Source organism: Oryza sativa, chromosome 1, assembly GCF_034140825.1.
Source record: "Oryza sativa Japonica Group chromosome 1, ASM3414082v1".
NCBI lineage: Eukaryota > Viridiplantae > Streptophyta > Magnoliopsida > Poales > Poaceae > Oryza > Oryza sativa.
Window position 1 is genome coordinate 35,311,653 of NC_089035.1, and position 23,296 is coordinate 35,334,948.

The 23,296-nt window shown below is 38.9% G+C and overlaps 1 protein-coding gene across 2 annotated transcripts; it reads right to left on the bottom strand.

The window, feature by feature from the left end:
* Positions 1–848: 848 nt before the first annotated feature.
* On the bottom strand, positions 849–17,928 carry LOC4327486 (protein MOR1-like). Of its 2 annotated transcripts, none has more exons than NM_001409114.1 (52): positions 17,507–17,928; positions 17,248–17,353; positions 17,034–17,157; positions 15,805–15,884; positions 15,552–15,729; positions 15,391–15,455; positions 14,196–14,278; positions 14,031–14,116; positions 13,815–13,928; positions 13,524–13,643; positions 12,896–12,998; positions 12,512–12,648; positions 12,360–12,425; positions 12,175–12,283; positions 12,039–12,079; positions 11,464–11,535; positions 11,251–11,355; positions 10,386–10,491; positions 10,002–10,114; positions 9,835–9,922; positions 9,064–9,164; positions 8,815–8,922; positions 8,632–8,737; positions 8,467–8,546; positions 8,236–8,385; positions 8,064–8,139; positions 7,838–7,962; positions 7,493–7,753; positions 7,312–7,386; positions 7,143–7,224; positions 6,925–7,046; positions 6,760–6,852; positions 6,589–6,666; positions 5,925–6,020; positions 5,725–5,826; positions 5,524–5,625; positions 5,165–5,347; positions 4,966–5,077; positions 4,560–4,636; positions 4,309–4,454; positions 4,076–4,193; positions 3,656–3,775; positions 3,510–3,587; positions 3,277–3,435; positions 3,048–3,206; positions 2,878–2,975; positions 2,628–2,784; positions 2,430–2,546; positions 2,231–2,326; positions 1,881–1,952; positions 1,554–1,797; positions 849–1,468 (listed from the first exon to the last, which is right to left on the bottom strand). In NM_001409114.1, exons 1-52 carry the CDS (start codon positions 17,667–17,669, stop codon positions 1,227–1,229), a joined length of 5,994 nt encoding a protein of 1,997 aa, NP_001396043.1. In that variant the 5' UTR covers positions 17,670–17,928; the 3' UTR covers positions 849–1,226. The 2 variants fall into 2 exon arrangements, with proteins under 2 accessions (NP_001396043.1, XP_015616777.1); XM_015761291.2 differs by having other exon boundaries at positions 852–1,471; positions 17,507–17,882.
* Between the last annotated feature and the right edge of the window lie 5,368 nt (positions 17,929–23,296).

A 23,296-nucleotide genomic window follows, 5' to 3' on the forward strand; every position in this document is an offset into this window, starting at 1 on the left:
TCTATCACAGAATTCTTGGTTCTTGTGTCTAAGCCGGCTGTAAGTTTACAACCCGCTTCTTCTCTCTCTCATCTCTTTTTCAGTATTTAGCCGGCTTGTAGCCTACTATTATACTTGCTCTAACTACTGCTACTTGCGTCGCTGTTCTCTTTATGTCGATAAATGCTCGAGGTAAGATGAGTTTTTTTAATAATGAAAGTTTTATTCAGACCCAAAAAATTTACACCGAGATGCTATAATCCAACTGGGCCTACTCTCAACCTTTGCATATAATGCACACTGCCAAAAAAAAAAAAAGAATGAAACAACTAGAAACCTATCCCAAGCATGAAGGTTTAATAGAAATATAGATTTTTAGTAACTATCAATATGTAAACTAGACCAACACCCGTGCTCTTACGTAAACTCATGTACCATCTAGTCCAACTATAAATATCCGGATAACCAATATCCCTTATTGAGAGGTCATTTTACATGGATGCGCCAGTCGAAGCATTGCGAGTTCATGCAGGATTGATCGGCCTGGTTGTTTGTCCCGGCTAGAACTCCACTGCCTCTGCGCAAGCAACGCGTCCACCTACATTTGTCTGGCAAGTAGAAAAGCCGAAAGCAACTGGGCTACATCATGGATACGCTACAAAATTTTGATAACACGAAAATTTCGACGTAATTTAGTCTAAAGTATTACCAAAATTTGATAAAGTTTAAATAGTTAACTTTTACAATTATCAAAGTTAGGTAAGGTAGAATTGGTAAAACGCATTTCAAATAACAAGGGAATCGCAAGGATACTTGAGCAAGACCGAGATTATTTCAGGGCATACACATCACACACCTTTGGAAACATCAGAGAGCACAAATGGGGCCACCCCAGACCCCTCAATCGCATATAGTTATAAATGATTTAAGATTCCACAGGTGATAATTTCAGTTAGTTTAAAATCCTTCTATGGCTGTACAATACAGGAAAACTCAACACTCAACGAAAATGTGTCAAAACACTAATCTGGCCCTTAAGCGGCAAGCTACAGGCAAAGCATCTGGCTAGCTTATCTAAAACTGAACCGAAAAACTCTGCAAGAATGGGTTGTCAAACTGGGCTCACAAAGTGTCAGCCCTGCATCATGTTGCACGTCTGACATGCCTATCTACAAACAGCATGACTATGCTGCAAATTTACAGTGAATTACAATTGATTGGTATATTTCGGAGTACAATTACTGTATTTAAAGTGGTTCCATAGACCCACTCTTTAGTCTCTCCATTCGTGCTTGCAGGCCAGATAACGCTCTCTCGTCCATGGGTGGAATAATATTTTGTGTTTGTGGGTCAGCATCCAATCGTGTTCCCCCATGGAGTGTATTACCATTCATGCTCGGCAATGGACGAGCCTGAACTCCATCAAAATTGGCACCAACAGCAGCAGCTTGAATGCTTTTCATCCGTTCCCTAAGGGCATCCAACGTCCCTGCTGGCATAGAAAGAACAATTCATACAATCAGATTATAAAGCTTAGAAGTGCAGCTTAACAGCAAGTATGACAGAAGGCAGACCTGAAGATTGGTATCTGTCGGTCTGTAGGTTAGTAGTTTGTAACCTATTATCAATCTCCCCTTGACCTCTGAAGGGGTGTGTGTCACCACCAGCATCATCTTCATTACAATCAGTTTTGTTATTTATCGATTTTGTGTGAACCGGTGAAGGTGCAAATTTTGGAGAGGGTATAGGTGCAATTGGCGGAGGTGTGGATAATGGAAGGCTGGAGGGAGTTCTTCCAGCAGCAGCATTCTTCTCCACCTGCATGAGCCAAAAACGATAATAGCCAATCAGTTAAAAACACCAAAACTAGCTTAAACACCTCCAGGATTGAAATAGCAAACCTGAGCTAGCCCATCTCTGATATAGGTTCTAAATGCTTCACTTGCATTCTGAAGCTGAGCAAATATATCAACCTGAAAATAGTTCTTGTTTCAGGAATTAAAATAGAAAAGGTAGCTTATGCGACATACATTATAATAACTGGCTGAAATAAACAAACTCATAACCAATAACAAACAAAAAAAAATCAAAACTCTTAACACAAGAACACAAAAAGAATCAACAACTAGGGTTCATAGAACTTTTGGATTCACTTGATCCACCAGGACCAGGTGAAAGATGAACAAATTGTACAGGACCTGGCAATTACTTTATATAACATCATGTTGCACTTTCACGATGAATAATATACCTTGGGGTACAGTTGGGTTATCCGGTAGAGTTCATAAAGACCAATTGTACATGTTTGTTTGTCACCAATTTTCTTGAATACAGCAGCAAGCTCTTGCTACCCATAATCAAAAGAAAGACAAAATAGAACATCAATTGCTGTACAAATTTGCAAGCAGTAATTTACAAATGTTATGTTAGTTAAGAATCAGTAATACTACCTTCAACTGTGCGTCAGTTGAATGAGTTGATGGGTTTGGATTATTGGACCCTGCATCACCCCAGTGAGTTTGGCCCATAGTTCCAGATGGAGTCAGCATTCTAGCTGCCGCAAGGGTCTAGAACACAATAGTATCAATTAAAAAAAGGATGTCCATGACAGTTTGTTGTGGAACAACAAAAGGATGTATTTTTTTTACCTGAAGATTAAGATCAATGTATGCCAAAATGATTGGCTGAGGTTCAGCATCTATAGGAACCATTGAAAGGTGACCTTTGATTGCTGTACCACGAAGCTTTACAAGTTCATGCAACACAGTTTTGACCATTCTAAGTGGCTTGTCATCGGCTCCTGCCCTGCAGGACATGCAAAGCATCTACTTGTATCTAAAACCCCAAAAGAAATAAATTTAAAAGCTAACTATTAAGCTCCAGGAGAACAGCAGTAACCTTCTCCGAATCTCTTCCATCCCTAGTTCTTGCAAATAAATATGAATGCTTTGAAGAATGCGATCAAGGTCAACTTCATATATTGTACTTTGTAAAACCTGAAAGACAATGTGACATCAGGCGGATATCCTGTATACATGCACATCCATAGCTAGCAAATAACCACATACCTTTGTCAACTTAATTAAACATTTGACAACTAAATCTGAGAACTTCTGATTTTTCACTGCGAGGGACTCTGGTGGTGTAGGGGATGGCCATCTTGAAGGGTCTAAAGGCCTCAGCAAATTAATAAGCACAACGAATGAGGATGTTCTCTCAGCATTATCCTGCTCCAAGTATGACCATTAGAAAAGAACAAGTAGCAACTAAACTGAGCATGAAAATGAAGATACAAACCAAGATTTTAAGCATCAAGACATTTAGAGCTTTGAGTAGCTGACTTCCATCATCCATAAGAGGAACCCTTTCATCTAAGAGCCAAAGTAGTAGCTCTGTGATAAGGTTATCTAGAGTACCCTCCTTCACAGCATGAGCAAGACGTTTGATCTGGAAAGTCTGAAATACAGCCTATACATAAATAACATTGAACCAAACAAAGAGCAAAAGGAGAAAAGAGTACACAAACAAACCTGCATGAGAGTATTTAAAACATATTTGCAAGATCTTGACGAAGCCCCAGATAGGCTAAAATTAAAAGTTTTTGGAACCTGAAAGGTTTGCCAACATCAGAGTTATAGTGACAAAAGTTAACCTAAAGAAAATAGCAAATGCTTACCATAACAGCCAAGCATGAAACTAATCTGTCAGCTTCCTTGATCAGATCATCAAGGACAGAGCTTTCAGGATCAACTGCCTGAGTTAGCTCATGGCAGATAACTTTCATTCCTTCAACAGACTGCATAAACAAAAATAAATCAGACCAATAGTTGTGGTAAAATAATGAATCAGGTAGAATGTTATAGTATAGAGAAACAAATATTTATGTTTGCTCCTTACAAAGAGGAGATGGTGCTCTACACTGTAGTAAATATATGTACTTCACGAAAATTATTTCTGGCATTTGGAATTAGAATATACGGCATAATAGTTATATGCAAACAAGTGCAAGACACGAGCATCACGCTAGTAACAACAAAATGCATCAATGCAAAAGGTAAAACGGTGAAGAAACATAACAAATCGGCAAAAGCATGACCTGCTCAGGCAAACCTAGTGCAACAATATCAAGAGCTTCACGCCAATCTGCTGGACCAGGTGTTGCGGTTGCCATCTGCCTGGGTACCATATGAGCATCAGAATACCCAAAGTTTTCCCTGTTAATAGCATGCATGCACAAGTAGAGTTACAACACTCTCTTCAAAAAAAAGTAGAGTTACAACACGAAACAAGGAAACAAGATGAACAGTTTGAAAAAGATGGATGCAGAACCTTGAAATCATTGACCCTGCCATTGAACGGGAAACCGCTTCCCCGCTTTGCTCTGCAATATCAGACCCATTCTCTCTAACTGAACGTCTCAAAGCTGCTCGAGCATCACCTGGCCTTCCTTCTCTTCTCTTATCCATTTCTCGAGCCTAATATAATACCACCAAACAGCATAATCATACACACCTCAGATTATACCAGGTGATTTTGTAATTTTAAACAAAAAAAGGTCTGGTAGGGTCATAGACAATAACCTTCCATTTAAATCTATCATCAAGCATGCTTCTTTGAGCATCCGAAAGTTTTCCAACATATCTCCATACATCATCTCCTGCATTACCAGAGTAAACAAATGCCATAAGGACCCCTTTCAAAAATATACCCTTCAAATAAATACCATAAATTTTGCCGTGATGTAAACGCTGCTAATATGTTCAGTGTGAACGTTCAGCGGTTTGACACTTGTGCAATAAGTATGAATGCATGAAGCATTTTTCTAGCACTCATAGTGAGGCTCGCAATAGTGAAATTAAACCTTCAGTATTTCAGTACAAATAAGAGCACCTAATTTTGCAACAGAGTACAACTCATGCATTGATTTCAAATATCAACTGCATAATTGTCAAAAAGGCACTCAAAGTATGGGTGGAGAGGACATACCAAGGTTCTTGTATGCAGTGGCAAGTGTATTAAGAGCAGCTTTCCGGATTTCACCATCACGTTCTGCTGTTAATGCCGCTACAGATGGCAAATTTTTCAGTAAACCACTAACCTGCAAGGAGGAAAAAAAGAAGTGTGAAACGAGAGACAATATACCAATTATCAAGAGGGGAAAAAAGGACGATAGAATGATACGTACCTCAGTCCCATGATGGTCCATGAAATATCCAATAATATCAACACATTCTATCCTAGTACGGTTATTCTTGGAGCGTAGACCCTCCAAAATGTATGGGAGAAGTTTTGGAAGAGAATAGATGTTGACCATTTGCTTTATCAGCTCTCCCATTTTTTCTCTGACTTTTTCGATGTTGTGGCCAGACTGCAATACAGCAGTTGTTTAGGAATGAATCGAAAATTTAAAATTATAGGCAAAGATTGCAATGGCATATAACAAATAAATATGTTCGATCAATCTGAAGAATATACTTCTCCAGCCTGTGTTTCTGATGGGAAGATTCAGGATTACACTAATCAATATTTGTGCACTCTATGTACCTTCTCCATAAGACATGGAAGGAAAATTGCAGCTTCAGCTTCTGTTAACATGTATGACTGATCTTTCAGAACATCAAAGAGCTCAGGAAGGAAGTCAAGCACCTAAAGGTAAAAACAGCACAGAAGATACACAGAAATCGAATAAGTGATAGCCCAGAGAAAAAGAAAATAAGGCACAGAATAACCAGCATAGTGATTTACCTTCAGCAAACATGTTGTGTTAGATTCACAAAATCGCAAGACAAACCACCTTAATAGTATATCGAGAAGCTCAATCACTTCTTTCCTACTAGAAGGCAATGCCTGCATAATAAGAATATCATTAAAAAAAATAAAATTGTAAAAATAGGTTACGTAGCAAGTGGCATGAAAAAAACTTCCAAGATGATCATTTTTCCAACCTTCTGTAGTAACTCAATACCATCTATTTGCCTCTTAAAATCAGAGTTCCATAGTCGCAAGCTTACATCTTCTCGGAAATGCCTAAATAACTCAATCTGTAGATAAAATTTTGTATTAATAAATCAAAGGATATGTAAACACAGCCTAGTAGTACTTAAAAAAAAGAGAGAAGCAAATGCATGATATATCACATGGCAATGACCACGAAACACATTAACACATATTGAATCACTAGATTCTTATGCATTGAAATATAGTAAAAGATATTTGCTACGGAATCTAATACAGTAAGTAGGAACTCGTTTTTGCACATGCACAACAGACATCATACCAGCTTAGAACACCAGCACATCTGCAACCCTAAGGCTTAGCTTCATATTAACCTACTACCATATATCATGTAACCACTTCTAGATCTGACAGGTCACAGGGAACTATATAGAGACAGACTAATTTGGATGCAACTGTTACAAGTACATATTTTTTTACTGATAGAAGATTAGTTGCAATCAAATGGTATCGATAGGCTATTTATTGCCACATAATATCTGAATCACCAGTATCTGTTATGCATAAATATCATAGCAATACAGAACACACAAAAGAAATATATCTGGGAGAAAAATGCAAGAAGCTTAAAACATCTCTTTCCGCAGTACAAACCTTCAATTCATCAATCTGCTCACGACGAGGTTCTTCAAACTTGAACTTCCTTACTAGAACACGTCTCTCTCGCTCTTCCTAAATAATTAAAGATAATAATAATATTATTAAACATTAATACATGAATTCAACACACGACCTTAAGAGGCGGAGAATTTGATGTCCACTTACCTTATTTGAGTCCTTAATGTTAAACAACGCCTGTGACTGTATAGAGTCCTGAGAAGAAATCATAGTAACAGAGGACCTAGCTGGAATTCCTCTCTGATAACAAAAAACAACAATCAGGAAAAGGCAATCATTTTCAACAATCACATAAACAGCAAGGAAACGTACTTGAGATACCGCTTTGCTAACATTAGATCCGCGATCATTTGGACCATGTTTGTTGTTCTTTGAACCTGCTTTTGAAGGCAAGCTCATGCTTGTTGTTACCATCTTCACAGAGTCAGAAAATCCTATTTCAATAAGACAGTGATATCAAATGAGTACACAAATGTTGACAACATTTCAGAAAAACAGAAACATTTGTGAAGCACGATAATCAAGGACACCTTCGTGTACAGTGGACAGTTTTAACCGCTCTGCTACAATGGCCAAAGTAGGTGATGGCAAATCTTTCAAGTTCTTCGCAACCTACCATCAATGACGTATCAGTAAGAGAGGAAAAGTTTCTTAAAAGTAGACAGGCGAGTAAAAATAAAAGATAAGATTACACCATACCACATCTTGGCCACAAATCTTGAGAATTTCATTCATAAAGGATTCAGCAGCTTTACGAACTTCAGAAGATTTATCCTATAGACATAAGGATATAGCCAATGTTAGAATGCAAAAAAGAACGGGTATGACTATTGGCAAATCAATAAATGCTAATCATATATTCTAACTAGTCGACTAATACCATCAAAGAAGATGCAGACGGCTTCAATAATGGCAAAGCTTCGGACGGATCACTCATATTCGAAGCATGTTTAGACAACCAATCAAAAAGATCTTTTCGCCCTTCAGAACCAGTTTTTTGATCACCCAAAGTTACTGTGATGTATGGAACCATCTTATCAAGTTGAGCTGCAGCAACCCATAAGTCTAGAGCAGTCAATGTGCATTCCCTCATGTGCTTCTTATTGTCGCCAAGACATTTTAGGACATCTGCCAAAATACCCTTCATAACAAATAGAAAATATCTGTGTCATTATAACTGCAAATGAATAATATAAAGTATAATGCAAAACTAGACATTCCAAACCTTGCTTGATTTTTCAACAGCAGGACCCATTGCAGATGCAAGGCCACCAATTGTTGACAAGGTCGCCATAACTAAATTTTTATTGCTGTCATAAAGTCGGGCTCTTAGTGCTGTGAACAGCTCCACTGTATTTGCACGATGATCATCAAGTAATATGTTAAATCACAGATAAATATAACACCAAACACACATTTAACAGTTCTAAAGAAAGACGAAAGCAATGAACCTGTTCCTGTCGGCTGAATGCGTTTATGTGCCTCCTCAACAATTTTGCTGACCGCATCTATGGACTCCAGACGTAGCTAACAGTTCACATAAGCACAATATCAAAATAAAATAGTGGGGAACTTACAAAATCAACCCAACACGTCAACAAAATCAAAATAACCCTCTAGTACCTTCCAGTCTGGACTACCCAAATTTTTCAATAATGTAGGTGTTATCTTAGCACTTATGTCTTCCCTCGGCAGACCATCAGATGTGCCAGAAGATGCAGAAGAAACGGCATCCGCAGCTCTTACTGTTCTCTTTGGAGCAGAAGCGGTACCCTGTTAATTGAACAAAATTGATGTCAGTGAAAAAAACTCGTAAATAGACTTATTTTCCAAACAATGCCAGATAGAACAAACCTCAAATGGATTTTTCTCATATTCAGCATCCAGAGTACTGAGAAGCGCTGGTTTGACATCACTTAGGAAGCCTTTGATATCTGCAGGAAGGTTTATCTCAGTAACAATATAATCAAGCATTGGCATTTATCAAGCAACATTTAAATTGAGAAATGAGCAAAGAACCTGGTCCGACAAACTTGTGCAGAACCCCAATTAGTTTGATAGTTGCATTTCTCGTTGCAGCAGCACTAGACTGCAGACCAATGTCTTTGCAGAAATCGATTGTATCCTGGAACAAGAAGGCTACTAAGAACGAGTGTCCAGTGACATTGTAAGTATAGCACAACCAGGAAAAGCTAAGCAAACCTTTAGCTTTAAATTGGAGATCCCAAAGTCCTCAACGGCAGAAACCATCCAAAGAATACCCTCGCTAAGCACCTTTGGATTTTTGTGCTCTTTCATTATTTTGTATAGCTATAAAAGAGAAAGGCATAAATTACAACAGTTACTTAACATCACCTGATTAAGGGCAAGTAAACTATTATTTATTGTAAATAACTAAAGGATCTTCACGGATATTGAACTGTTTGGACTTCCGATAGTGTTTTCTCTTACCCTCTCAAAAACAAAACCCGGACCAACAGCCTCACAAAAAGCAGTGAGACATTTCATTGCATGCCCCCGTGTTTTTATATCAGCAACCCTTTCACTAATGCCTGAGAGAACATAGGAAGATTTGCTGTCAGATACTCCATAGTAATAAGACATCCATAATACCTTAGATACTGCTCCATATTACATGCTACCACAAAAAAACTCCCAAGATAATAAGCAAGGACTAATAAAGAAAATCATGAACACAACCAAGGTCCCAAGAATAAAATTATATCAGATTTTTAACAAAACAATATATATATATAAGATGGCATGCCTCCTATAGTTTTTTGTTGTTGTTGTACTAGGTTTAGGAAAAAAAAAGGAGTTTTGTAATGCCCAAAAGTAACTGTTTCATAATTGCTGGTACAAATTGTCTAACATTAGCATAAAAATATTCAACGTTGATCAAAATATTTTCTACTAATGCATACTAATTATTTCTACCTTTGGTGGAATAAGTTTCACATTATCTAGTATCCTAGGCTCTGTTTGGGGGAGCCTTCTCAGGTCTATAGAAGAAAAAAATAATAACACTAAGATTGTACAGTGTTATTGTAGATACAGTGCACAGTGTCACTAAGATTTAAGACAAGTTTGGGCCTGTCCAAGCTTAACATCACTCGCTCTTTCCTGTCTTAATTCAGACAAGCTGAAGCTCATTGTGAAGAGCCAAGCTTAAGCTAAGTGCAAGGTACCATGAAAGCAAAGTACAAGGGGAAGAACTCATACCAAGAAGGCATAGAACCACACATCGCTTTGGAAATCTGTTTACAGTTGAAGCAATGTATGTGCTGACCTCAATAACTTGCTGTTGAACCTGTTTCAATCATAATATATATATCACATTGCCTACAGAAGAAATAAGCATTTCACTTGACACAATTATTAATAATTACCTGCACATTCTTTTCACTCCATCCAGGCACAGCACATAATAAACGAACCAGGAGTTCAGCAGATTTGTCTAGTTCTGTAAGACTTTCCACCTCCTGCTTTAGCATGCTAATAGCTGCCAAACAGTACAATGTTAGGGACTGGTATTCAACCATATACACCTTAACGTTTAGAATAGATTGTGAGAAACTCCTAAATCGCCAGAGAAGATATAGTATATAAAGCAATGGATGAAAACAGTAATAAGATAAGATAGCACTACAACAAGATTTTTTTAGCTAAGCATAGATCCACAGATTAAATGAGGAAAAAAAGGCACAAATCAGAACTTATTCTAAACCAAGCAAAAAAAAGAACAAAACAAGAAACACAGCATCTTTGGTAACCTTCAAGGCGTTCCTTCCAGACAGTGCTCTTTAATTGGGAAATTGTCTCTGATTTGACAACGGAACTTAACTTCTCTTCTATTTCTTCCAAACTCATTTCAGATGGCTGCAACACATCAAAGAAACAATCGGGTGAGTTTGCACCTATCTTCCCCAGATAATGGGCAATGGAAACAAAATATCAAAGAGTAAATTTCACAAAACTACAGATACTTTGACCACAATATCGAAAAACTACAGATTTAACATGATGTATCACAAAACTACAGATTTAACACTAATTTTATCACAAAACTACAGATTTAAGGTAAAATATCGCAAAACTACAGATTTAGTAATACAGTTATCACAAACATACAGGTTTAATGTCAATTTAATCACCAAACTTAGATATTTATAACTCAAACATAACATTAGGGCAAAGGATTTAAATCCTAAAATATGTAGTTTTGTGATAATTTTATTCTAAAATATGTAGTTTTGTGATACTTCGTCTTAAACCTGTAGTTTTGTGATAAAATTGTTACTAAATCTGTAGTTCTATGATATACGACCTTAAATCTGTAGTTTTGCGATAATTTGGTCAAAGTATCTGTAGTTTTGTGAAATTTACTCAATATCAAATAACAACAATTGGGCATCAGTAAGACATACTGGAAATATCTTCAGCAAAATTACCATAGTTTAGTTTAATTATGGTAAAATAAAAAAGTGTGGACGATATGCATGCAGCCTGGACATTACAGTATTACAAGTTCTACAGAAAGTTACTGTCACAATGGCAAAGATATACAGAATTCAAGCATGGCCATGCGTATCAAGAGGGACTTTGTTTGAAAGAAAGGATTGAACTCGAGCAAATTACCTCAACATCTTCAATTACAGGAGCAGCAGAAGCCTTTGACTGTGGACCACCATCTGTCTTCTTTGCAGTGGCAGATTTTGCAGGTCCAGACTTTTTGGTAGCAGGCTTATTAAAAAGAAAAGAAATTCTCAAATATCAGCACAACAATGAAATTTAACCACTTAACGTTCAAGTACGATATGCACATCCAAGAGCAGGAAGAGCAATGCTAACCACTGCCTGGACAGGCTTTTTCCCACTAAGCATGCTTGCAGCAGATCTTCTCATTGATGAGCTATCCATAACCTATAAAAACATAGAAAATTACGGTTGGCTTGTCAATTGCTATATCAAGGTAAAACGCCACAAGCCTGCCACGGGCTAGTAACAGCTCATAGTCGTTAAGCGTCACAGGGTATACTACAGTGGCTCTACAAAGCATTTCTTTCCCGAATTCAGGTATAATGTCAATCTGGAAGCTTCCTTCTTAGCTATAACAAAGTAAACAAGACTAGTGACAGCCAGTGGTCATTAAGTTTCATACCATACAGGGTATAATGACATACCTAAAAGCTAAGAATATTCTACTTCCTCCGTTTCATAATGTAAAGACTTTCTAGCATTGCCCACATTCATATAGATGTTAATGAATCTATACATATATGTGTGTATAGATTCATTAACATTTATAGGCAATGCTAGAAAGTCTTACATTATGAAACGGAGGGAGTAGTAATTGAGGATAACTACATACAACACGCTATAGTTTGTTGATGCCGCAGTAAAATAAAAAACTATACACAATGTACCTCACGAGCAGATGTGCCAACTCCAGTATTTGAGGCTGCCACTGAAATGGTATGGTTGGTATAGGAATGAGTACAAAACAGAGGAAAATGGAAATATGGGAAACAGAGAGAGTAGCAGTCTAGCAGCAGTTCTAACCTGTCCCTGAAGTAGTATCACTGGCAGAGCCTATCATATCTGACAGTTTCTTTTTCCTCACGTCATCTAATTTCTCCAAGGATCTTTCCAATGGTTTCATGCCAACCATCTACAGAAAGCCAAGTTTCAATCAACAGTACAATATAAACATGTCAAGAAAAAGAAAATGCTCATCAGAAACAAACCTTAGCTATTGCAGTCAACACAGAAAACGAAGCGTCACGCACTTCCGGTGTGCCATCATTCAAGCACTAACAATAGAAATAAAGAATACTGGGCATAAACAACAGTAATTAGAAAACAAACTCAGGCAGTGAACTACGAAATGGCTATTCACCTCCATGCAGATAGGAACATATTCCTTGTGCAACTTTAGCACGGTTGCTTTATTGCTTGTTTCAATGCAAAACGCGACCCAATTCAGTGTTAAGGATCGAACAAGAGGGACCTTGTTTTTTACGGCCACCCGAACATCTGTAATGACACAACAGACGGTTTTATTGAAATTTGGAAGCAACTAGAAAGATGGCTTCAGCATTTTCAACCTCAAAAAGGCACTTCATCATCAGGTGTTTCTCCAATGCATTTAATCAACAAAATACAAACTCAACAACAAGTAAGAGCACCAGTTCCTTGCATGTGGCCCCGTATATGGCTCAGAAAAGAATGACAGAACACATTCACAAAGAACATACAGCATCTAACAAAGAAAAATACTAACCTTCAATCACATCAAGAAGTGTGATACAGCCTGACTTATGCATTGCCTGAAGTGTTTGACTGAGTGCTTCCGTCATAGTAGGCTTTTTCTCTTTTAGTTTTTCCTGTTTAATAGAATTAAGAACAATTGGAAAGGAAAATATAAGTTTACTGAGTGTTCCTTTCATCATTATAAAGGGTAAGAAACAACTTCAGTTGTTCTGCCAGAAGTTCGGTTATATAATAAGACGCCGGTCAAATTAGTATACATTTAAATTGATAAAGCAGTGCATGGTGCTATTCACTGAAATTCAGAGACAAAGATGAATAAAGTTGATTAGAAGAGAATGATATGCAAATACAGACTATTTTACCACAGTCAAATCACTACATAGAGTTTTCTCAATAACAAAATCCGGTATGAATATCATATAGAATACTTATCACAATATTATCATATACATTTGTTTCTTTGGCACAATCTGTGGTGTTACCGCTATGATAAGCACTCTATCAATATGAATGTATTACAGAGTGTCATCACAGTTCCTCAGTAAAGATTCCACAGTGATAATATGGTGTAAAGAAATCGCAAGCAGTAAAACATTTCGATGGAAGTTTGTGTTACATAAAGAATAAATTATACTTACAAGTAAAACAGGAAGCAGAACCCGTGAATTTCCAGAAAAATGAGTTCTTAAACCTTTAGCTAAATTTCCTATTGCTTGAGTAGCTTCCACTGAAACAGCCAAATTGACATCGGTAATAAGCTGTAATAACAAAAACAAAAAGGGCAGATACAAGTGAATCATATTTCACAAACATATATTAGAAAAAAAAACATGTTCACTTTGAACACTCGAAACAACATAAAACCAAACTAAACATGACTGCAAATTTGAATGTACAAAATACATAGAGACTTGGAGCAGAATATTAACCTTCTTGAGTGTTCGGCAGATTTCATGAAAATCACCGGGAGCAATTTTTTTGGTTGAAGCAAGTTTGGTTAGCTCGGCAACAGCATCCCTTCTTTCAGACCACTTGGTAGCTTTCTGGTATCAGATAACAAAATAGAATCATTCAAAAGAGGACAATATTTCACTATAATGTTGTGATGGACAATGTATCAATGCTGCACTCAAATCAGCACATACCACACCATCCCAAAATCCAGACTTCTCAAGTGGTGTTAAGATATCAACAGGATCAACAAGATCGTATTCATCGATCTCCATAGGGGCTGGACAAATAATTGTGTCAGTATTCATGTAGGTAATAGAAATGAACTAACACTGAAAATGTTCAGCTAAGCAACAAACCCTCTGGCACTGCCTCTTCAGAATTGTTAGTGCCTGCTGCCTCTGGCACAACTTCCTCCTCAAGTTCCTTTTCTTGTTCGGATCTAATAGATAATGTTTAAAGCATATCAATCAAACCAATGTTATATGCTGCTGCATGAACATAGTATAGCAAAACATCATAACGCATGACAGCATACAGCCATACACAAGAAACACAAAATCACCACGCCTCCTAGGGCTCAAGAATATATTGAATATTTGAATAAGCTAAAACAACAGTCAACACAGGAAATCATATGTTTGATTTGGTTTGTGCAGCAGGATTCAGGAACAGGAAAGACTATGTAAATATTACATAAGTTCCTTGTCCAATGATATGGTTGCAAGGTAAATATACATTTAGTACAAGGGTCTAGTTCAAATAAAAATATAGCAGTTATATCTCACCAGTAAGATCATACACAATATGTTATCATGTAGAAGGCAAACAGAGAATGAAAAACTAACAAATAGCTTGGAATATAAAGCCCCAACTTAAAACCAATCATACAAACAAAAGCATAGTACTATACAAACATTTTTAGGGGCACTTTATCAATGTCTATGTACAATCATAACTGTATGAACAAATCATTCGGATGCAGTGGCAGATCTAGAAATGTTTGTGAGCCTGGGCAAGCCCCAAGCCTAATTAACAACACCAACGGATATATAACAAATCTATATAACTCCATAGACTATGTACCATACAACATTTTTTATCGTATTCTAATTTAGAGGAAAACGATAGTTGTGTTTTTGCAGACTATGGGACTTAGTAATTTATTATCTTGAAAAGAAAAAATAATAATGAGTACTAGAAAATTTATTTTGCTTTCAGGTTGCATATGTCTAATAGCTTACACTTAAGTAATGGGTACAACGATCTAGTAAACAATCATCATACTTATACTGCTGCATACTGTGGCTAAGCATGTTCTCTAATACTTACACAGATTATTAAGTGTATCAACCAAGTAGTGTGCTTATATTGCTGCATGCTGTGGCTAAGCAGCAAGATTTAGCATTAATCTAATGATACATGCGGTGCCGGAGCCCAGGCAACTGCCCAGGGTCGCCGGGCCCTGGCTCCGCCGCTGTTCGGATGCTTATTTGACAAGATTAGGTCAGAAATTTAGCAAATAAGTAATTTCAAAAGGAAAAGGAGAATCACCTTATCTTGCGAGTTGGCTTAGCGATTCCTGAGACATTTGCTAGCTCTGCTTCCAATTCTTTTTTCTACAAACAGGAATAAGTGTGATTATACTATTCAGGCAAGGTACATATGATCAATGTGTGCATGCTGCTCTAATGGCCTGGTATGAAATATTGTACCATTGTATCTCTCATCTTCTCAAATAAAATTGCCTTTACAGGCTCTTTGCCAATCCACCGACAAAGCTCAAGTGTCAAACCCTTGGATGAAGCCCGAACATTCTGATCTGGATGATCAAACAGCTCAGGAAGCATCTTCAATATTTTTTTGGGTGGTACTACCTTAGCTCCAAATTCACTAGTAGAAGAAAGATGTTAATGAAGTACAAAAAAAAAATATAACAGGATGGCAAAAATACAACTATGAGCTTACCTAAGTGCCTGAAACATCACATCAATAGCAGGTACAACTGCTTTGGCCACTTTGTTCTTTACAGCCTTCTCCATTGATTCCTAATAGCACAAAATACGAACAGTGTTTGACTAAGATATAGCAAGCTTTAGATGATAACTACAAGAGGCAGGATGTGATAATACAAAGATGAGAAATCTTTAGATCGGTTGATTAAGCAATTTAAAGATAAGATGGACTAAGTCAGAGGTTATTTGCCTTGCTGATATGGTCATAACAACAGAATTAATCCTTCTCTTACAAATAATATGATTAAATCAAAATATAGAATACATTAAGATTTAATAATAATATAGAAGAGTAAGAAGGCATTGGAAAATAAATGATGACAGAGATACCAATTGAAGTTTAAAGTTTTAGAATGTACATACTAACAGCAATATCTCTACAGTAAAAGGTATATTCTCTCTTAAAATGGCTATCTCAGTGCTGTTAGGATTACGCGATCACACAAATGCACATATACCATTTCCACCCAAATGGTTGTGGTTGCGAGCTTGATCAGTACTCAGTATACCTTCAAACTACTACAACGGTCACTACAATGCATGCAGTGACAGTTGAATGATAAGCTGTGTTATCATAATACTTATGTGGGAGGAATGTGCTTATGAATGGTGACAACGAAACAATCAAGTGTGAATAACACAATCAGAACTGTGAACAAATGTAAAGAGTTGTCATCACCATGAAGAAACAAACAAATTACTCCCAGTTATGGAAGCTCGTGAGAATATTTCAGAGCTGCTTACGATAATATTAGAAATTTGCCTTATATGCAAATGAATGAGAGTAGAATAGTTGAAGTGTTGCTGGTAAGTGATGATAGCCATCAAGCTTACAAATGATTTTTGAAATCTACTACACCCCAATCAAAACTATAAGAATGATAAGCAACCAGGTAAAATTGTTTTAATGGTTTCATGTATTGACTACCTACAGAGCATGGGCCAATTTCTGACACAATATTGACTAGGTGGTCAACATAAATCCACTATTTACAGGAATGGTGATCATTAACGTTGACGCATAGCATTCAGCAAGCCTGCAACTAAATAGAGCAATACACCTAGAAATTGTAGAGTATAAATTGTGGGAGACCGAGTGGCACCCAACCATCATTATGTGCTAAATGCAGTGATTCATCATGCTCCATGACCAAAGTAATCATCCATTTCAGTTGAACTTACAAGGAAAACCTCCGCCGCCTCCAACTCCACCCAAAGGAGGAATGCAGCCTGAGCCTTCTCAACCGTCTTAGGCCGGCCAGTGAGGCATTTGGCGACAATCGCATCACAGACCTCCTTAGCATACCTGGAGCCAACCAATTACACATATCATTGGAAAAATACAATCAGAAGTACAGCCGAACAGTGAATGATCTAGCATCATGACCGCACGCACCTCGATGCATCAGCATCAGCCGCCCGCTGGAAAGCGAGCAGGGCATCCAACGCCTTCTCCTGCACCGGCGCGTTCGAATCCGCCACAGTCTTCTTAAACAACGGCCCTAACCACCGGCGGAAAAGACAAAAGGGCCTTCAGATCTAACGCTAAAACACCCCTCGAAAAAAAAAACGAGACGAAACAGCGAGAATCAAGCAGGGCGCGGATCCGAGCGCGCAATGGGCGTGGATCGGGAGCCACCGGGAGCTTATCTCACCGAACTCGCGGAGGCGGGCGTCCTTGGGGTCGGTGATTGAGTCGCAGAGGGCGGCGAGATCGATGTTGGCGTCGTTCCGCACCTTCCAGTTCTTGTGCTGCAGCCGCTCGTCCCACGGCAGCTTCTTCGCCTCCTTGAGGAGCTTCTCGTCCTCCGTCGACATGGCCGGCCGCCGCCGCCACCACCACCACCACCACCACCTCCTCCGCCGTCGCCTCCTCCGCCCGAAGGAGCGCTACACCACCCCCACCACCAACGGCACACTAAACCCCGCCGCGCACCCCGGATCGATGCGGCGGCCTAGGGTTTCGAATTGGAGAGAGAGGTGGGAGGAGGCGTTCCCCTCCTACGTTTGGATCGGAGGAGAGGAAGAGAGAGAGAGAGAGAGAGGGAGAGGGGTGAATAAAAGGAGAAAAAAAAATGAATTTCCGGAGGTGGGAAATGGAAGCGAAATAGAAGGGGGGGAGAAGAGAGTTTTGGAGTTTCGTCAGGTCAGGAGCGGCTCGGCTCGCTCGCACGGGGAAGCCGGTAGGTTCCGGGTCGGGGTCGGGGGCTGCACGTACGAGATAATGCACCCGCACGGTTACTTTCTGGTGGGGCCGTGAGGTGGGGCCCACGCGCCGGTGAGAGGGGTAGCTCCGGGGTTTGGTGGTGAGCGGCCATTCGAGGGGGAGGGAGTGGGACGGTGTCGGTCCGGTCGGGGGATGTTTTGAAAGATTTTGAATTTCCGGGGAAGACGGGGGGTGGACGTGGACGCCACGTGTACGGCTCTGATCCTTTTTGTGCCGTTCGAAGAAGGGTGTGATGGGATGATGAGCTGTAAACTGGATTTTTCCTTTTTCTCTTAATATATATACACGTCAAAGCCAAAAAAAAATACGAAATGAAAAGATAGACGTTGCAGAGCCTGGGAAAATTGGTACACTAGCATTTCTCTGTGAAAGTAATAGTAAGGGCATCTACAATGAAGAACACTGCTACCAATGGTCTCAATGTGCCATATAGGTATCTCATCGAATTATTACGCTCGATTTTGTTACACAACTTTGAAAACATGTTTCTTTTTTGTTAAGAAAAATCTTTTGGTTGAGTTCGTTCCTTACCGTTCTCAACTCATCTCCCTCATTTTTTGCGTGTACGTTTTTCAAACTACTAAACGGTACGTACTTTAAAAAAATATATATATAGGAAAGTTGTTTTAAAAAAGCATATTAATCCATTTTTCAAGGTTTTTAACTAATACTTAATTAATCACGTGCCAATGAACTACTCTGTTTTCCGTACCAAAGGGGAGTGTTCCCAACCATAAGAAACAAACACGGCCTTTGTGTTGCTTAGATCTCTTGTTCTACGATGTTTGTTAAGTTTATTTACCGAAATATTTAATTTATACTAGTTAGATGCCCGTACATTGCAGTTGGATCCAGACATAGAAATATGACTCGATTTCTTTTTATCTAGTTTTTCAACCTTGGGTTGGGTTTTTAGAGACTTCCTGGGAAGAGACCATAGTGGTTTTCATGGAGGGGATAAATGAGGATGACTATGTTGTTTTAAAAGTAGTTCAGATATCTATAATCGTGCAAATAATTCACTACAATAATCCGGCTGATAATATGTTTCAAATTGCACCTTAGTCTCCTTGTAAAGTTGGGTATGTTAGGGAGCAGTGTGACCATCTACCCGCGAACGGTAATTGTAGAGTATAGGGATCGTTGAATCCAGGGTATATGTGAGATTAAGGTAAAAGAAACAAGAAACAACAATTTTTTTTACAGGTACGTGTACCCCTTAAGTGACAAGTTTACTCCTGTTGACTAAAACCAATGTTACCTTTGTCTATATCTGTATTGACTTCTCTTCTGACTTGGCATGCCCCCCTCCTACTATGGGGTATTGTATTTATACCCTCGAGTCCCCCCTTGTCTAAATAGAACTAGAAAGGAAGTATGGATACGATATGAGTAGTGCTTGTTGTACCCGAGTAGAACTGAGCTTCTCAATCCTTATTCGGAACATCTTACTTATATTAGGCATGACTCCGTATATAAGATTTGATCTATGGTGTGCCCCGCCGAGTCTAATCCAAGAGTATTGGGTATGACTTATCGATAACTCTAAAGGAGGTTGTAGACAATAAAGGAGGTTGATATAGCTATAGCCCAGGCAATAGAGGTTGAGTGATTTAGTTTACACCTTGTTTGAATAAATTAGTGGTCGAAATCATTATTTTGAAATATCTATTTGATTGTGAGGATAAGTTAAATATTTTAAAAAACAACTTAACAAAAACATTAGAACTAGTATTTTAAGCAATATATAGAAAGTTTTTTTTTGGAAAATATGTATATAAGAAGCGTGGAATAAACAATCCGTATTGATCATCCGGTAATTAGACGAGAAGAATGGGGCATTGATAAAGAGGGATGCTAGTTCGGAAAAAATGCTGAGATATACACCTCATTGTTTGCTTAATGATTTATATGTATATCCAACATTTGAATTTTCAAACTTTATTTCAATTATTTTATGTATTTTATCATTTTTTATTTTCTCGTACTTGTTTTTAAACCATTAAAAATAAAGAAATAAAACTTTATTTTTTTGTTGCCTCATTTATTTTCGATGGCTTATTAGTCAAAGCAGGAGCCATCGTTTCACCTATTCGCGGAATAAGAGAAACGACATATTTGTAAACGAAAAGTAATTTGTAAATAAAACTTTTATATACGTGTTATCGATCTAAAAGCAAAGGGTGAAAAATAAACTTTGATTAAAAAAACTCAAAATCAACTTTAAATTTAAGGTTGAAAATTCAAATTTTGGCTAATAAACATAAGCATAAGCGAAAAGAATGCGGGAATGAGTATATATCTTGACATATGATGGTATTTTCTGTATCAATTGAGAGGAAACATGATGATTGAGGATATGTTTGGTTTGTTTGTGAAACAATCCTTACCAAAATTTGTCATGGCACATAAAGCAAACTCTTACCATCTCAACCTTAGAACGTTACCAGTATCAGTACCAAAAATTGATAATTTCATAACCTTTTCACCCACAAAACTAAACCAGTTTTTTTGTTAGATCGCAAATCAAACAACACCTTCACATTATTTTTTTTAGAACTACCTTCAAAATATTGACATTATCAAATCCCGTCAGTGCTAAATTTTGGTATCCTTTTGTTGAAGAAATTAACTATGAGTACCTCCAGAAGACTGGGCTGGCATGTCTAGAGATTAAAGAAGTCACCGTAAGCGTCTTGCTGTCGATGGTTATGTCGCCTACCACTGAAAGAATAATTAGCCATAAATACGAGTACACATGTCAAATCTATGATTGGAATCTGGGTGGGCTGGTTATAGCACAAGAAACCTAACCAGTTGATCTATACTCACTTCGCCAACTCACAACTATATTTGTTGTGTGTGCGCGCGCGCGTGCGCCGGTGTGTTGGAATCTGTTTGTACTAACTAACACCTGAGATGATCTAAACTAGCTAGCTAGTCTAGCTTGATATATATAATTTTTAGAGGCTGGCTTGATATATGAATGCATCACACTTTTGTTCTCTTCTGAATTAAGATGCACACACTTTGCTTGGCCCAGGCAGTGGCATAGAGCAAATGAATCATATGAAATTTTCCAATGCATTTTTCTAAGAACAAGCAGCCTGCACATCTCACATCAAGTCGTCATTCAGATTCCATTGTCCCCTAACTAAAATTCAGATTACCGGTGCTAGCTATATCTCTCTTTATCCGAGTGGTCCTGTCAGTTGCAATTGGACAGCAAAAGGTTATCTTGATTCTAGCTAGGCCTGGCCTGGCCGGCACGCCGGTTAACTTAAAGAAAAAGACACCGTATTGCTGAGTTGGGTACGGTAACAAAGTCCTTGAGCTCCTCCTCGTGGTTACCAACCAGCACCCACACGCTTTTCTCCGGTCGATCTGCCAGGCCGGCGCTTGCTAGTTGCTGCCTTTTTGTTCTTTAAGACGCAGAGCAAACAAAGCTAAACTTCATGCTGAGATAACTTCAGCGTTCATCTTCCGAGCACAGGCAAAACTGACCTGATGAAGCTGTAATCAGCTAACAATCTGAATTATTTACTGCACGCTTTGAAAAGTACTTAAAAACTTTCTCACAGTGTATTGATTAGTCTACATGTTTTAAACAGGTTGTTTATTAAGTTTATTTCTTATAATTAATTGTTCATATAATTAAGTGCTACCTATGTCTGAGAATATAAAGATTTTCGTATTAAGAAAATATGTTCAATTAAATAGAGGAATTTGTGATTGGTTCAGAAGCAAAGACACGTGAGAAAATTGAATGGTAGAAATTGCATATTTTAAAATAAAATTTAAATGCTAAAAGTTAATGTATTTTAAGGCGAAAAGAGTAAATAAATCCGCAACAATGATCCGCTCAATACCCAAAATGGAACCGGCCGAGTTTAAGATGTCTAGCAGTCTAGCTACTGTGTCCTTCTGGATTCTCGTCTCCTCTACTACTATTCGGTGCAGTGAGCTTTTCAGGATGGCTACTGTCCTTCTGAATCTTCGTTTGGTCCGCGTACGTGTTTGTCCGTCGAGATCGGCCAACGGTTATCAGGCGTCGCTTTCCTGCTATCCGTGTTCGCTCGTATATCGTTGTTGGCATATTGGTTCTCTGGTTTCACTGAAAACTATAGGGTACCGGACGGACTCATCAGGCACCCGTTCTCGTGTATTTCGCTTTGGAAGATAGGAAAAAAAAAAGAACGTGCGTGGTGGAGTAGTAAAGAAAGGAAAAGGCGTCCGTGTGCACCACCGTGTTCACGTTCTGGATCGGACGGGCGTATGCTAATCCTTTTGAATCCTGCATGCACTCTGCTCCCTCAAAGATGGCCATTCATGAGATGAGAGGAGAAATCCATAAGGCTAGCCGGCTAGCCTAGTCTAGACTCACCATGACTGTCGTGTGAGACTAGGCTGTAGCAACACGGGCTTCTTCTTCTTTCCGCTCTCCCGCCAATGACAAGGACGTGAAGCCCACCCAGCTCGGAGAAGACGGGTCGGCGGCAAGCTTGATGGGAGCCTACCCTTTGGCCAAGCTTGGGAACAGAGGGGGTCGGTGGTGAGCTCGACATGGAGCCCTCCCCCTTGGCCAAGGCCAGACAGGGCTGATGGTAAGGGGATGAGGAGCTCCGGATGGAGCAAGTCTGTGGTGATGGAAGATGGACATTGCGTGGATCGGTCCTCCACAACATCTAGATCTCGCGGCGAAGGTTGATATCTAGGAGTCTTTTCGCCCTGACGATGCGGCGCTTTGATTCTCTCCGAGGACTCTGTCATCCCCTCCTACCCAAGCTCCGCTATTGTTGTGAGCCCTAAGCTCCGCCATCGTCACCACTCTCCTCATAGAGCTTAGGGAGCTCCCCGTACCGACGGCCTCCTACCCAAGCTATACCGTCGTCTCCTATTCAAGATCCATTGTCGGCATGATCCCCAAACTCCGCTGCCACTCTTATCTCCACATCACTATCCTTGCAGCTACAATCCCCTCAATCTTGACGAGTGGGGTGGAGGTGGAATGAGTCAAAGCCTCCCGTGGGCCATGGCATGGCGGATGCACGTAAATTCTCACTTATGTGGTTGTATTCTCCCCGATCTCTAGTCAACCTGCTCGCCGCTGACTTCTCGAGCTTCATTGCTGGCTCGCCTTCTCGAGAATCCCAACATATGCGAGCTCGTGAGAGCTCGAGCTGACATAGAGGAGGGAGATGGAGGAGAAATGTAGAGT